At 44.2% G+C, this 16,061-nt stretch overlaps 1 protein-coding gene across 4 annotated transcripts in view; it reads right to left on the minus strand.

Annotated features, from left to right (window-relative positions):
* CACNA1B (calcium voltage-gated channel subunit alpha1 B) overlaps positions 1-16,061 on the minus strand; it is a 250,476-nt gene that overhangs the window by 26,357 nt on the left and 208,058 nt on the right. For all 4 annotated transcript variants that reach the window (XM_074288959.1, XM_074288960.1, XM_074288958.1 and 1 more), the window contains 3 exons: positions 13,394-13,541; positions 10,761-10,888; positions 4,784-4,880 (listed from right to left, as the gene is read on the minus strand). In XM_074288959.1, the coding sequence (XP_074145060.1) occupies positions 4,784-4,880; positions 10,761-10,888; positions 13,394-13,541 (373 nt within the window). The remainder of the gene's footprint in view (positions 1-4,783; positions 4,881-10,760; positions 10,889-13,393; positions 13,542-16,061) is intronic.

Raw genomic sequence — 16,061 nt, forward strand, 5'->3', positions numbered from 1 at the left:
GAGTGGTCATTAAAGTAGTCTGGAGAAAAGTCCTTGCTTGAGGCTTACACTTTTCATCATGGTCAGAGCTGGAAGAGACTCGAGTTCAATTAGTTTAACCCCCTCTTTTTGTAGAGGGGAAAACTGGGGCTCAGAGACAAGAAATCCACTCAAGATCATGCACCTCCTGCAGAATAGATTTGGTACTAGAACATCATGTTATTGTTCTTTATTCTGTCTCCTCTTCTTCAGAAGTCAATGAAGTGAACCTTCCTGGAGATCCCTGAGTCTAAGTACTGGCCATTGATTTTCTATTTTAGAGATTCTCTCAAATATGGGGAATGAAGGTTGGCCTGATGTCCCTTCTGACTGTGAATGGCTTAGCTTCCTAAAGCTAAATGCCAATGTCTTCTCAGGGAACTTATTCTCTATCACCTACAACACTAGCTTCCATGCAGCAACCAAGGGTGAATTCTTTCCCCTTGGAAGCAGGGCCTTGGTGGGCCTATATATCCCTGGGACAGGTGAAGAGTAAATAACTGGAGAAAACTGACACATTCAGGGTTCATATGGAGCCTTCACTTTGGTTCTTTTGGAAAGGCTAGCAGGGGAAAAGCACAACAGCCTTAGAGAATTTGTTGGTGTCCTGATATTCTGAGGTGAGGAAGTATCTGCAGCAGCCACAAATCATCTGACAAGGACATAATAAGAAGGTGCAAAAGGAGCCTTTACAGAAGTTCTGGCATACCCTTCTCCAATGTCCAGCTGATAGGATTATCATAAAAGTTTAAGACTACTTTATCTTTCCATATGTCTCTGATTCTCTTTATACAAAGTTTGGTACAATTATGAGGTTTGGTTTGGGTTTTTTTGTTCTTAATTTTTTTTTGGAAAGAAGAGGCATTCAAAACTTTGAGTAGCCCACTTTGAAGGGCTTAGACTTTGGAGTAGTGTATCTTTTAAGAACATCAAATCTGTACAGAAGAATTAGAAAAGGCTCAAATAGGCGGTGTCTGAGCTGATCTTTTAAGGAAACTTGGGGCTGTAGGTGAAATACATAAGGAAGAAGTAGATTCCAGGTGTGGGAGAGACAGCCTGATACAAAAATATTGAGAAAGAAGATGGACTGTCAAGTACGAGGCATAGGGAGAAGCACTGTTTGGCTCCACTGATAAGTGCACAAGTAATGATTACACAGCTCTCAAGGTTTGCAAAGTACTTCACAAATATATCTCATTTTATAAAACCCTGGGCAGGTGCTATTATTATCTCCATTTTATAGATGAAGTTAAATGATCTGCCCAGAGTCACACAGCCAATAATTATCTCAGACCAGTTGTGAATTCCAGTCTTCTTGACTCCAGGTCCAGAACTCTATCCACTGCATAACCTAGAAACATGTAGGAAACTAATATATAGTAAGGCTATAAGGGCATGTTTATGGTTGAAGGTAATGGGCTAAAAATACCTAATAAAAGGATAAAATCCAATGAGACTCCATAACAACATCTTCCAGTACAGAGAGCCCTGAACTGGGAGTCAGAAGATCTATTTTTGGTCTTGGCCCTGCTATCAATTTACTGTCTGACCTTGGGCCAAATTATTGCACTCTGAGCCTCAATTTCCTCCTTCATAAAACCTGGGAGTTAAATTGACGAGTTCTAAATTCTCTTTCAGCTCCAACATCCCATGAGCAGGATTATAACTAGCTTCTGTTCTGATTGTTAAGCTTTTCCCGACTAATCCAAAATGTTTCCCAAATTCTTAAGCTGAGTATATCATGGAAGCTTTTACAGGGATGCTAAATAACCTAACTAGCAAAGAGTAAAGGGCATCATCACTTGAAAAACACACTAATCACTGAAATAACTAGACTCTCTACTTAAAATGTTTCCCACAAAAGAATATGTCAGATAAAATGTATTTATATCAACACTGTTTGCTATCAGAAATTCTAGTTAATTCATCTGCTATGATAATCTATATATTTCACGGTCAGACAATTTTTCCCAATAACAATGCTGGAAGTCAAGAATTTTGTGACTCTCTCCATCCCACCCTCTTTGGGAAATACTAGTGTGATCCTCCTTATCAGGGTGACTGTTGGAGAAAGCTTCCCAGCTTTTACCATCTCCTCAGAAACAGGTCAGTGCCTATACCTGAGGAAGGCCGAACCTGGCCCCCAACAGCCCATCCCTCTCTTGGTTGGGCTCTGGGACATTCAGCAATGATGAGTCCCTGGTATGTCAGACCACAGGAAGGGAAGGGCTGATTAGGTGATTTGCTAAAAATCCTTCCCTTCTCTTTCCCATTTCCCCGGCCTTTCCATGACTGGTCTCCCCGTTCCTATGGATGGAGCTCTCCTGCTTCTGAATGAGGTTAAAAACACACATGCAGGCATTACAATTCAAGCATCAAGAGGCATGCATGCCAACTCTGCCGCAGGGCCTGGTTCTGACTAGCTGAGGAGGGAAGTCCGAAGCATCAGCCTCCTGGAGGGAGGCTGGTGAGGTACAAGAACCACCACACAAGCTGCACTGAGACAGTCACCAGAGACACAAGGAGTCAACACAGAGACACGTAGGACAGAGGCGCAGTACGGGGGACAACGCAGGCTGGCAGAGGGAGAAGAGTCATTAAAGATGGAAGAAGGCGGGAGGACGAAGCCTTGGCCAGGAGGTGAGAAAGAGCAGACAAGAGGCAGAGCCTAAACCTTGACTTGGTTCCCCAGTCCAGAACGGCCTCAGAGTTCAGGACTGTGGGCAGGGAGGCTGGTTACAGATTCGCTTGAGTTTCAGAGTGGGAGGACGGGAAGTGGGATGGGGAGTGGGGGTCTAGGAAGACCTGAGCACCATGCCTGACACCCCCAGAAAGTATGGGCTGGAGCGAGGCTGGGGCTGAGGCGAAGCGATCGTTAACCCAAAGGACAGAGGCTACCGGGATTAGCTCACAAGTACCGTGCTGTGCCTACCAATTCGCCCACATAAGCAGGGACAACTGCAGGGCTGGGCCCTTGATTGGGGTTCTCTCTAAACAAGCAGGTGGAATGGACACCGGGAGCTTGCTGGGAATGGATGACAAACACCTCCCAGTTTATCCTCCAGGTCAAACTCAAACTGGAGCCCATGAGCTGCCCCTGGGGAGTTTGCTGGTGTGAACAGTGTTCCTGCTTGGGCTCAGGGCCTCGTTTCTAAACTGAAGGGCCGAAGTCACTCAGAGAAAGTGGAGCTTCTAGAATCTATCACAGACGTGGGATAGAGAGGAACTACAGTCACAGAAAGGATGGAGCCCAAACTAAACTCCCAAACAGGCTGGATTTGAATTCAGGTCATCCTGACTCCAGGCTGGATCTATCCACAACGCAACGTAGCTGCCAGAAATCACTGTGCTTTGCAAGGGTGATCAAGGAATGCCTTTTCCTTCAAGTGCCTGATAAGCTTTAAGCCCATTTGTTTTGGGGGAGTTTTTTTGTGGTGGTATTGTTGTTGGTGGTTTGTTTTTGTTTTTGTTTTGTTTTGTTTTTCTATTTTCAGTATCAGGAAGGTAAAAGCAAAGACCTCAAAGGAAAGTCTAAGATGGTCATACTGCACCATGGGGCTAGAGGCAGGGCCTTTCCATACAACAAGGCTGAGGACATGCCAGGATAGCAAGCAAGAGAAAACACATCAGCCTGCGTTACGTCTCTCATTCCCTAGCAAAAAAGGCAACCCATCCAGGTATCTTCAAACACAAGTCTTCTTGTTCTTTGCCTCAGCCCAGGGTTGTATTCTTATGGCCCGAGAATGAAGTTTGTAGGTTTTCTAGACAAATACTATTCTAAGTCAGATAAGTGGCCAGTCTCATTTAGAAATTCCAGAGGCCAGGTTTGGATCCACAGATTTACCTAAGAGATCTGCAAGGTCATTTACTATATTCTTATCCTCTACTGACCTGGAAAATAAAAAGAGACGAGACTCTAAAAGGGTTTGTGGGTTCACAGAAGCCCACAGAAGGGCTTGGGATTAGGTGATTTAACAGTTGGATATAGTGGCCTGTGGAAATATAGGATTTGGTATACATGCACAAGAAACACCCAGGATAGGTGTGCATGTCTACACTTATCCACATATAGGTGCAGAGCTTTGTGCAAACTTGGCTTTGGTTATTTGGGAGTAAGGAGGGGTTTGGAAGACAGAGGGGCCAGGGGGATGGGGGAGAAGGCCCATGACCTTTTGGGAGTCAGTTGCAGGTTAATCTCCAACCCTGCTGCTTCCACCACTCCCATGATATAGCAGAAATGGTCGTTTCTCCCAGGTACCTTATTAAGGACTTCATTTTTGTACTGGAGCCCCATAGTACCTGGAGCATCACACTTGTGTCCAGCAAAGGAGTCAAAGAGAGACAGGAGAGACCTGGTAAGTCGCCATCTCCTTCTCTAGTTATTCAAGCTCAGTTATAGCCTTTGGCAGGCTAGACTTCCAGACAAGAGGTGAGATTTCTCTTTGGGACAAGAGTGTGCTAAGGGTTTCTCCCAAATAGATTGGGAAGAAAGCAGAAAGATACAGAAAGAGACAATGATAAAGCTGGGTGCAAATACAGCCAGAGACAGACAGAAGGACACACCACAGATCCCCAGATGGGTCAGGAAGTGCCCCCTAGCCTCAGGGGCCGGCTCTGGTCACTGGAGATGATGGTGGCCCAGGAAGTGCACGCTGAATGTGCGAACACTGGGAAGCAGGCTGCCCCAATCCTGACCCCAGCACAAGAAGCTTTCCAAGGAGGGAGTGGGGAAGTGGAGGGGGAGGAGGAGGGAGAAGAGGTCTACCTTATAGGCAACTCGAGCAGGGCATTTCTTTCCCAGGCCGAGGGGTGGGGACATGTGTTTCAGCATCTCAAACATGTCACTGTAACTGATGCGCCCACTGGGAACCAATCAGAAAGAGGCAGAGGCACCGCAGGGAGGGGACATCAGCGGCAGGAGGGCAGCACAGAGGTTAGGAAGGGAGGGAAGGGATGGGAGAGGAGAGGAATGGGAGGAAGCAGACAAGAAAACAGATCCAGTTAATCAAATGTTTCCATTAAAAACATAAAAAAATTAAAAGTAGGTAAAATGAGGGATTTCTCTGCTTTGTTTTTTTATCCCCTTTCTTAATGCCCTCCTCCCCCAGCCCTGACCCCTATTTTCCTGGTTTGCAGAGAGATCCCTAGGTCCAAGTTACACCTTGATGCTCTAATCCCTGCAGCAGTGGACGGGATGATTGATGTCTAAGGTAATGGACATGGAAAGGGATGAGGGAGGGGTGGGCTAGGTTGGCTTTTTAATTTTATTTTCTTATTTTGATTTTCAAAAAAAATAATTTAAAAATGCCAAATCCAAAAACCTTTGTATTCACCATGCCAGGGAAAGCTGGTAGACAGAGTTATGGGACAGACAAAGCTCTGACTCATAGAATCATAGCCAATACTTCCTTTTTTTGTGGTCAAGATTTCCTTCCAATTTAGGTTAAAGGCTAAAAAAGGAAAAAGGGAAAAAAGAAGAAAAATCCTTCCGTAAAACACAAATGAAATGGGAACGTGGAGTTACTTTGGAATGTTCATTCCCAGGGGGAGCTCTGTTTCCAAGGCCAAACTCCAAAGTACCTGCTTTGGGACCAGAGACCTAATGCATCTTGCAAAGGTTACATTAGCCCCTATGGTAGAGCCTTGTACCCCAAGAAGTGGGGGACAGGGACTGTATTCTAGGCAGGATACAGGGGAGTCTGACCTAGAGAGCAGACTTGGGCTCACTTCTAATTCAGCCCCCGTAAGATTACAAGTAAATGGGACTGCTCTATTCCAGGGCTGACAGGGTAGATGAGCCTTAGCACAGAGCTTGTTCTGTTGCCAAGGAGAGAAGCCAGTGAGACAGCGGCGACTTGCCCGCCTCCTCTTGATTTCTTGCCATTTTCCTGGGCCACAGAGCTCAGATAACATTCCGCCTGCTTCTGAGTGGCCCACGCCAAGCCTTAGCTTTAGAGGTTCTGGGCCGTACAGCTCTGGGTCTCTCTGCTCGCAAGAGACAGCTATGATGACTCCATTGCATTGGCAGGGGGGTCTTTAGCTTCCTCATGTTCCAGCAAAGCCTTTGCTGCTCTGAGAGGAGGGTGGTCACCCTATGTTGCACCTTTGACTTTTGAAAATCTTCCATCTGATCTCGCCCTGGCTGCCTCCCCCTCCTCCTCCAGGGCCAGAAGAGGGGCTACCTCCAGCCAAGACTCGCAGGGCTGCCTGGTCCTCTCTGAGGGGGGCGGAGTGGGAGGGCTCTCCTCCTGGCCCTCAGTCCCACATGGCGCCCCCATCCCTCTCTGGGGAGTTCAGAGGGGATCTTGTGCTGTTTGGCCCACAAGCCCCATGGCTAGAGTTTGGCTTCTGGCCCCAAAGCCCTGGCTTTGATTTACTTCCAGCCGATGGGCGGACTTCCTGGGTCAGCATTCTAGACTGATCATCTCTCTTTGCTCATCCTTGGGTCTTTCAAGAATAAGAGACTCCCTGAGCAACGAGGTCCAGGAGGGAAATAAGCCCTTCCATGGATCAGGAGGGAAGGCTGGCCCCTTGTAAATCTCAGTTATGGGAATATGGATGCCCAGTATCCCCGGCTGCGGAAACTCCTAGGATGTGTGGGGGAGGAGATGGAGGGAAGCAAGGAGATGAGTTTCTTCTTCTCCTGGGATCCCCTGGCCCAGAGAACCAAAGCCCTGCTCTCCGGCCAAGCTCCTTCCTGGGCAGCTCTCCCCCACACCCTCAAGCAGCTTTCTCGTGCACTGTCTCATAAGGCTGCCTGTCCCCAGCCAGCTGGGAGGGGAGATTAGATGGGGAAAAGGAAGCGTCCAGGAGGTTAGATCGCAGGGGAGAGGGCGGGGCAGGGAAGGAGGAGAGAAAGGGAGGTGTCAGTCATTCCTGTCTCAGGCATGGGGTCAGACACATCATGGGTACTTTGTCTACTGTTGGCATTTCGGGTAGGAAAGAAATTATGCTGGATGGATTCTCTGAAGTTGCAAACCTTGTAGGCCAACCTACGAGGGCAGTTCTTTCCTAAGCCAACGGGTGGCGCAATACAACGCAACAAACTGTACATATCCTTATAATGAATCCGGCAACTAGAAAGAAAACGTCACATGTTACAACACAAAGGCACGAGGACCCGCCCTTCCCCTCTGCCCCTCCCCCATGAGAAGGTGGACACCTGTGAGGCTGCTGGGGCTTGGGGGGCACCAGGGGAGAGCCAGGCTGCAGCCACAAACATTTCCAGCGCCACATGTCAAGGGCCAGGAGTCGGACGGGCAGAGGCCCAGGGAAGAACTCTCTGACTGTCCCCTCGGGGTGACTGTCCCCTCAGTGACTGACCCCAGATGAGGGAGGAAAACATTCTGGCTCGGAGAGACTTCATCTTTCATTCCTCCCATGGGACTTGTGCTTCTGAAGTCTCTTTTCCCCTCCCCCATAGAGAGGGCATTTCCCCCTTTGGCTACTTTGAGAGTTCAAACAAACAAACACAAAAAACCAACTTTTCTTATTTTGTAGTTTCTTCACAAGAACAAGGGGGGAAAAAATGAGGCAAGACCCAAGAAAGGAAGATGTCTATGTCCATGGTGCTGAAAGTTGGAAGCGCTCTCTCCCTGGGCCAGCCATTATCAGACAAGGAGGGATCATCACTGAACAAGCTGTACACATTCAAGATGCTAGAGGCAATTTCAGCTATCCCCAATCTCTCTTAATATCCCTCATGGGATTCATCATTAAAGCAAGTGACCTAAGCAATGACCTAATGACCATTCATGAAGTTTCACCTACTTTTCCCTTGTACAACACTTTTTTAAGTAAGTGAGCGCCCGTAACATTTTCTTCTTATTGGTCCTATAACTGCTTCCCTCAAGGGAAGGTCCTCATTCTAGCACCCAGATATGGGGAACAAGTTCCTGTTTAGCTTCTCCTCTCCCCAGAATTCCGCAGCCTCCAATCTCAGTCTTAGTCTTTCTGGACTCACACATCTGATCAATTTAGTTGCTCCGGCCAGGTTCTCAATAAACATCTGCTGAAATGAATGCCTGAACCTTTCATTCTTGGAAGGGAGCTGCCTGGAAGTGACTGAAAGAAGGCCCAGTTCCCATAATTGTTGCTTTAGCTCTGGGTATCCTCACCTTGGCTGACTTGTGGCTGACTTTTTGCATCTGACTTTCAGTAAGCATTGGAGCTTTTTTTCTTTCTTCCCTTTCCTCTCTCTGACATGAGATTGCCCTTTAATCCAAGTTTCAGAAAATCATCATAGTGGGGTCTCTGTTTTCCCATAACAAGGTATCCCCTGGAAAACAGACCAAATAATTGCAAAAAGTGCCTGGACAATTTAGGGCAAAAAAGTCTCTGCCCCCAGAACTCTCTAGAGACCTATAGCACTTTGCCTAGGAAGCCTAAAGAGGCAGCATGGAATAGGGCTAATAATGCTGAGCTTGAAGTTAGGAAGATCTGAGTTCAAATCCCACCTTCTGATATTTAATAGTTTTGTGACCACAAAAAAAGTCACTTAACTCCCAGCCTTAGTTTTCCCATCTGTAAAATAGGAATAATAATAATACTTGAAGTACTTACCTCACAGTGGTTTTGTGAGGAGTGAATGATATAATGAATATGAAGTACTTTATATGGGTTATCATGATTATTAAGCCTTGATCTATAAAATTGGTTGCTAACAGAGTCACTCCAAACATGAAGACATGTCACTTTGTCATTTAGTTTCTCTCAATCTAATGCTGAGTCTTTTGAGCACAGTATCCTCCCTGAAGTCAGCTGAGCTAAGGACATACCCATCTCTTTGGGGATCTGCCATACTGGTCTCCTTCTAAGAGGTACCATGACCTTTGGTGTTGTTTTTCATTTAGGAATGTTAATTATTTATTATTACTAATGGAGGCTAACTATACAGGTAAAAAAAAATGAGAAAAAATCTGGATATTTTCAAGCTAAACCCTGCCTTCTTTCCTGGCAGAATGACAAGCTCTGACACCTCAGTGCCATCCTCCTTACTGATACCAGGGGCCAAAAAGCCTTCCTGAGTCTTCCAAAGCCTGTCTGATCCAAACCCACACTGGTTTGGTCATGCCAGCCCCTTGTCTCACTGCTAAACTTTTTTGGAATGTTGTAAAAAAAAAAAAACCCAGGTAAACAAAGGTGAAGGAATAAAGAAATAACTACTTCATGACTGCACTCAACATCAGGTCTGATCCCCAGATCCTGGTGCTGCTCAGACTGCCAAAGATACTGAGATTTGGGGCAAGTGGTTGATATCCCCTTCCCTGAGAGTGACAGTTCTGATGTGACAGTCATCAGGGTAACAAAGTATGAGGACTTCCAGTTCCTTAGACAAGAGATCAGGCCAGCTGTTCCGGGGGATCAGGGCCCGCCTGGAAGCAAATTCAGGGCATTCCTCCCTGGAAAGTTTTCTCCCTAAGGAGGAAGTTCTGCCTGTAGGTAGAAGAGCAAATTCTTTCTTAAAATGCTGGGCTCCTTTAGAGAATAGACTAATGCTGAATACAGCCATGCAAGGGAGCAGGGACGGGAGGGGATGAAAGGGAGAGAGAACTCAGGGAAGGGCCAATGGCAACATCGGCACCCTTGCCCCAAAGGAATGCATCTCCTTTTCAGTTCTTACCGGGTTTGTGCACTGAGGCTCTATGGGAAATATTCACCCAACAAAGAAGCCTAGAGGCAGACTCTAATTTTCATAGTCCCTACTTTGCACGAGGTAGGCATTGAAAAATACTTGATGCATGAATAAATCCATATTATTTTTTCTTCTCTAATGATGGAGACCTCAACTGCTGTGACTAGGGTATGTAATTGTTCATTTGGAGTCTCCCATATTGTAAATGAGTTAGAAAAGGATCTTGAGAATACAACTAACTTAATGTCCAGCTATTCACTTCATAGTAATATAGTAACTTCTGCTTGCTTTCAGAGGAATATGATAGGCTAACTGACCAAATAGATTTACACAATATTGTAAATCCATCCATCTCAAACAATATATGGTTTCCCAGTGTCACTGAAGGGAAATTTCTGAAGGCAAAAATGAAGGGGTGCCACAGGGACTATCTATTCTGAGATAATCTGGATTTTCAATCATCAATTAAGTTCATGAAGATGATAGAGGTGTCTTGGGTGAGTGACTAAGGAAGGCAAATTTTATTGTTTCACTTCACCTGAGAATATTCTTCATGTCCACAGCACTCAAATAAAATTCTTTATAATTCCCTCAAGGACATCAGAACTTGGTGACAAGGTAGCCTAGCGCCCAGAGGAACAAAAAGCTCCCAGAACCCCATGCCTTGCAATGATTTTTCAATAGATTTCTCTACCACTAGCATGTTGGGGATCTGGTCAAGTGAACACATTTCCACTGTCAATAGAAACCTCCTTTTGTAGATAGATGCGGATTATACCAAAATATCATGAAGACAGTCTATAACCATTAGAGTACTCCCCAAGAGCTGCAAAGGGCATAGTACCTGTAAATTAATTCCCAAAAACTGTTTTATTTTTCTGCAACACGAGATAGAATGACCATCAGAGTTTAAGTGAGCATGCCCAAGGGGAAGAAGTACACCTTTTTTCAATCATATTCCCTTTGGGGAAGAGGAGCCTTGCTTTTATCATGATAGTGCCAAGCTTAATCCCTTTTCTGAGCACCATGAATTAAGGGAGCAGGGGCTGTGGGACTGTCTCCTCCAGGGATCTCCACAGCACTGGGAACATACAGAGCACATACGTACCATGCGGCTGGGTCATATTCAGCCCAGACCCGAATAAATTCGTCCAGGTGGTGAGGCCCTAGGATGGAAGAGTCTCGAGTCAGGTACTCAAAATTATCCATAATCACAGCCACAAAGAGATTCAGCATCTGCAGGAAAGAAGAAAAGACAATATGGTTTTCAAGCATTTCACAGCTAGAAAAGAGCATGTTAGAAGCTCATCATTCCTTTAGGTGTCCCTCATTTGAATTCTTCAAGCACAAGGATTATTATTACAGCCTAAAGGTGACAAGAACACAAAATCCAACTCAGTTTAACAGCTATTTGTTTATCATTACAAACTATACAACCTCTCCTTCCAGAGTTATGGGAATTAATCTATCCAAACAGCAACTTTTTACTCACCTTAGACTCTCCACTTATACCTCTGCTAAAACCCCAGGCCTTCTATAGTTCTTTTTTCTTTAAGATACCAAGAGATATTCATTGGGCTGAATTGTCCCTAGACACTAACATAAGATACCCTGGCCACTGTCCTGAAGGTCTGTACAAGACCTGTACTAGAAATAGCTTTCAGTTACTTTTATATAATCCTAGAGAAAGCCCTGAACCTGAGCTTTGAAGCTGGGACCTATACATATATCTCCTTTCAAGTCTGCTCCTCATTTTCTATTCCATAATCTTTCTGCAGTCATAGAACATAGCTGGAATGAGACTTAAAAGTTATCAAATTTAAGCCCCTCAAATTACAGATGAGGAAACTTAGGCTCCAAATGATGGAGTTGGTTGCCCAAGTTGCTTCTTTCATTACTAACCCAGATTCTTTGACACCAAATCCAGCATTTGTTTGAACAGACCTCATTGTTTCCTTGGTCTTCCCCTCATTAAACTCTGACTCCCCCTGCTTTTCATTCTAACTCTTAGGACGTGGAGAGGAAACAGATAGTAGATAACTGGAAAGGAAGATGGGTTATGGTGGTACATTCTGCCCACACCACGGGTCTATTTTCACGAGTGAGCCTGGGTGTTCTGCAGGGCAGGCAACATTTTTATCATTAACAAACCCACAAAGATGCCCCCAAAGTAGGCAATTATAGGGCAAAATATCAGACTTGAAGATATCAAAGGTAACCTGTGATTAATTAAGCAAGGATATTTTGACAGAAACCCTTAAAAATAAAGGCATTTAGATGAATAAATGGAAACCACTTTAGGGTTTAAAACATTTGGGCAAAGTGAAATAGAAGGATGAACAATTAGTTCGTGACCACTTTCAATGGTGGCTCATTCTCCAATCTAAATAAACCAAACAATTATTGGCAGGGAACAATGGGGGGAGGGGTAGATTGGCTTAAACTTTCTTTGTATTCACTTCCACTATTTACTTTTTTCATAAGTCCAGCAAAGGTAGATCACAGTAGCACAGTAAGAATCTTGGTTCCACTACAGCAAGAGTGAATTTGCCAATCATGATATTAATTTGGGATTGCTCTCTATGGTATTCCAGGCCACAGGCAATGAGATGCAATCTGGTGACAAATCTTCCAAAATATTAAGATCACTTATTGGTAGCTCCAAAGTAACTCTGAGGCTTAGGAATTCAATTTGCTACTGAGCTGACCAAGAAGTCTTACGTTGTCAAGGTTCTCTCTCTACTTAGCTCTGTTTATCTCTCTTCTGTATATGTGTACCTGATTGTAATATGTATGATTGGCTATTCAAGATGATAAAGCTGAAGTGTCTAATACAAAGGAATTATTTGATTGAACCAAACTGCATTTTAAAAAATGGCTTATGTATTTGTCTTTGAACTAAAAAGCTCCCAACATGACCAGCTTGAAAAGTCACATGACATGGCAGATATAAAATCGGCTTTGAAGTTAGAAAACCTAGATAGAATCCCACCTCTGCCACCCAATAGATGTATGACTGCCAGCAAGTCACTTAACCTTCCAAGATTCCAAAAAATTTGGTAAGACTGAGTTACAGAATTGTTTACCTGCATCAGTAGAATTCCATGCACAAATCCAGACCCTGCCCAAATGATCAGTGACTCTTTTAATCCTGGTGCATTTATACTCAAGTCTTCAAAGAAGGACTCATGAAAATATGCATTGTTTTGGACAATCTATTAAGATGAACTTGCCATAATTAAAGATCCCAAGTTCTTAAGACTTGTAGAATGAGGATAAAAAGAATTCATGTGTCACTAATAAGTTATTAGGGAAAAAGTGACAAACTATTCCAGGGGGTAAAAGAAAACAAAACAGTCTGTGGGTGTCCTCAAGCCCCTCCCCAGCCCCAACCTGACTCCTAATGGGTGAAGGACCCCTGTTCACCCTGAAGTTTAGCAGACAATTAGTAATTAAAACATGAGATTCTTTCCACAAGAGAAAGAAAACTTTCACAATGAGTTAATTACCAAATGATTGCTTCTGGGATTAAAGGGTTTGATCACCAGGGTAATAAAGGCTTTTAGAATGGAACTGTCTGGTAATGTGACATGAATCCTAATTAGAAACCAGCAGGAGATACATGGAGAGTAGAAGGAGGCTGAACTACAAAGTTTGTCTGGGGAATCGGAACTGAAGAGTGCTTCAGGGTGCCAAGGTAGGGATGGGGAGAGGGAGAGACATGTAATGACCCACACTTACCAGAAAGGAACAGAGGAAGATGAAGGAGACAAAGTAAAAGTAAGCAAAGTCACTCCCACATTCATCTTTTAGTTTGGTTTCAGGATCACAGGGACGGTCACTGAGACATGACAACATGATCTCATGCCAGGCTTCCCCTGTAGCACTCCTGCAAAAAAAAGGGACAGAATGATGGTGAAATTCTGCTGGGAGAGCCAAGACGCCTTGGTCATAGGTTTGACACTGGCCCAGTTGTTATGAGATTTCATTCTCATTGAACCATCTTCGTCCATGATATTTTCCTTGAAGTTGTTTCTCAAGTTCTCCCTAAAACAAAGACAGAAAAAAGGCATCTCTTCCATCTTAAAGAGATTCCACATTAGGTTCTACACTGGGAGGATTTGAATATCTTAAACTATCAAAAAGAATTTATTTGTATTTACTCTAAATCTTTCCTGCTTCAGACAAAGCCTTTTTTTCTACTTTTGATCATTATAGAAATGGAAATCAGTTGCTAGTCATTCTCCTTTATTCATTTCTCTCTCTCTACTCAGTCAAGAAATGTTTATTGAGAAGCTACTATATAATGAAGTTCTGTAGTGGACAATGTGAAGAGATAAATACAAATTAGGTCAAATCAAGTCAATAAGTATTTTTGAAGTTTTCATTAGATGCCAGGCCCTTTGCTAAGCCTGGGTATATGAAAAAAATAAAAACACAGTTCTACCCTCCTAATAGGGAGACAATACATAAACAGGTACCTCAGAGAGTGATCTAGTAGAGTTATTGTATATTGAGTTGAGTCCTAAATGAAGTCAGAGAAACTAAGGAGTGGAAATCAGGAGGGAGGGCTTTCCACATGTAGGGGACAGCTAGGGCAAAGGCATACAGATAGGAACAACTTAAGGTAGCCCAGTACTTTTGGAACCCAAAGTTTGTAGTGGAAAGTAAGGTTTAAGGAGCTTTGAAAGGACAATAACTTAGGAGAAGAAAATAGATATTTATACAACTGGTGGCCCAGAGCCTTAAGCCCTAATTTTGGGGGTCCCCTCTCCAAATCACTTTTTGGTTCATTTTGCCCTCGTTGAGGTTTCCCTAGTATTCTCAGAATTTAGCTCATAGTGTCCACAGATGGAGAGTCCCAGCTCCTATATAAATTATTCAAGCTTTTTCTGTCCATCAGGGCTGAGATACTTAGGGCTGAATAGCCACTCTAACATTCCAAAAGATAAGTCTCCAGATGTTCTATCTCAGATAGCCAATTGACATCTTTACCTCTATTTCTTCAGACTTCCTGTCTCTAGCTGGACACCTTCTTACCTCCCAATTGGTAAGAATTTATAGTTCTCACCCCCAACCTGTCAAAACTGAATTTATAGTCTTTTCCTGAAAATTCCTGCTCTTTGCCTTCTGCCTTTGTTTCTTTTCTCACTGGAGTGAGAAAAAAACAAAAACAAATCTTGGAGTCTCACATTCAACACTGGATACTTTGAGACCAGAGTCCAATATATCAATCAATTAAGCTCTCCAATAAATGAAATATTAAAAACTCTAATCTCTATCTTGCCTCAGTTTCTCCGGCATTACAATGGGTAGCACATAAATTGTGGATAATAATTCTCTTTTCTTCTCCAGTTAGTCCTATCTACTCCTTCAGATCTCATATAGGCTAGAATCACACTAGTGAGGGTTGAGACTCTCCCAGAAGGGGATAAAAGAGACCCCCTCAGCCTGAGGTAGGAACATTTATGTGGCAGAACTTCCATCCTGTCCTAAATAAAGATGAGATCTCAGAATGCTCTACTCACATAGGAGTGGATGAATGTGTTAAAATTATATCTTATTCTAGTGCCCCTGACCATCCTCTCCTAGTTATTACAGTAAATTTGTAAGTGGCCAGTAAAAGTATTGGAAGAAGAATGTGAGACTGAAAAAGGGACGTTAGAAGTCACTTGCAGACTATCCCGTAAATCAAAGGGCCATGACCATCTCTAAGTGACTCAAGTCACACCTTGAGATTTTGTCCTACTCAGGGGAAGCCAACCAGGCCTTGCTGGAAGAGCCCTTGGGTCCTCCTAAGTCTCCATGATCTGTCCGCCGCAGTTAAACTCCAGACATAGTGAGACCAGCAGAACACCAGAGATCACGGGTCATTTTGAGATGTTGTGGATGCTAATGATAACCCCAAGGGGTCATAGATAAGAGCTAGTCTGTCCCTCATGAAAATCCTGTGAAAATGAGACCCCAATGCCCTGCCCTTCAAGCCCAAGGGTCCGTGCTGCGTGAGTGCTCCAAGCCCCATCCCCAATGAGTGACTTTCTGCGCCTCTTCCCCTCCCACTCTCTTCCCTATACCGGGTGCCTTCCTCCACCGCTCCATCGGGGTCCCCACGCAGCTGCCTCTGCACCACCTCCTCATGCCGTCGGATTCTGCGCGTTTTGTGTTTGTCACGGTGCCCCCTGCATCTTATTAAAGGGTGGCTGAAACATTACTCCCCACTGCCGTCAAGTCTTTCCTGGAGAGCAGCCAAAGAACTGGGCGTGCCTACCACCTCTCAACCCAGAAGGACCCCTGCAGGTCTCATTTCCTTATTCAATTAATAATTCCATAAATTAATTTGCAATTCAATGAGCTAAGCCTCCTGGAAGACTGTTACCACCCTATGGCGGCACTAAGATAAACTTATCCA

This window comes from Sminthopsis crassicaudata, chromosome 2, assembly GCF_048593235.1.
Source record: "Sminthopsis crassicaudata isolate SCR6 chromosome 2, ASM4859323v1, whole genome shotgun sequence".
Taxonomy (NCBI): domain Eukaryota; kingdom Metazoa; phylum Chordata; class Mammalia; order Dasyuromorphia; family Dasyuridae; genus Sminthopsis; species Sminthopsis crassicaudata.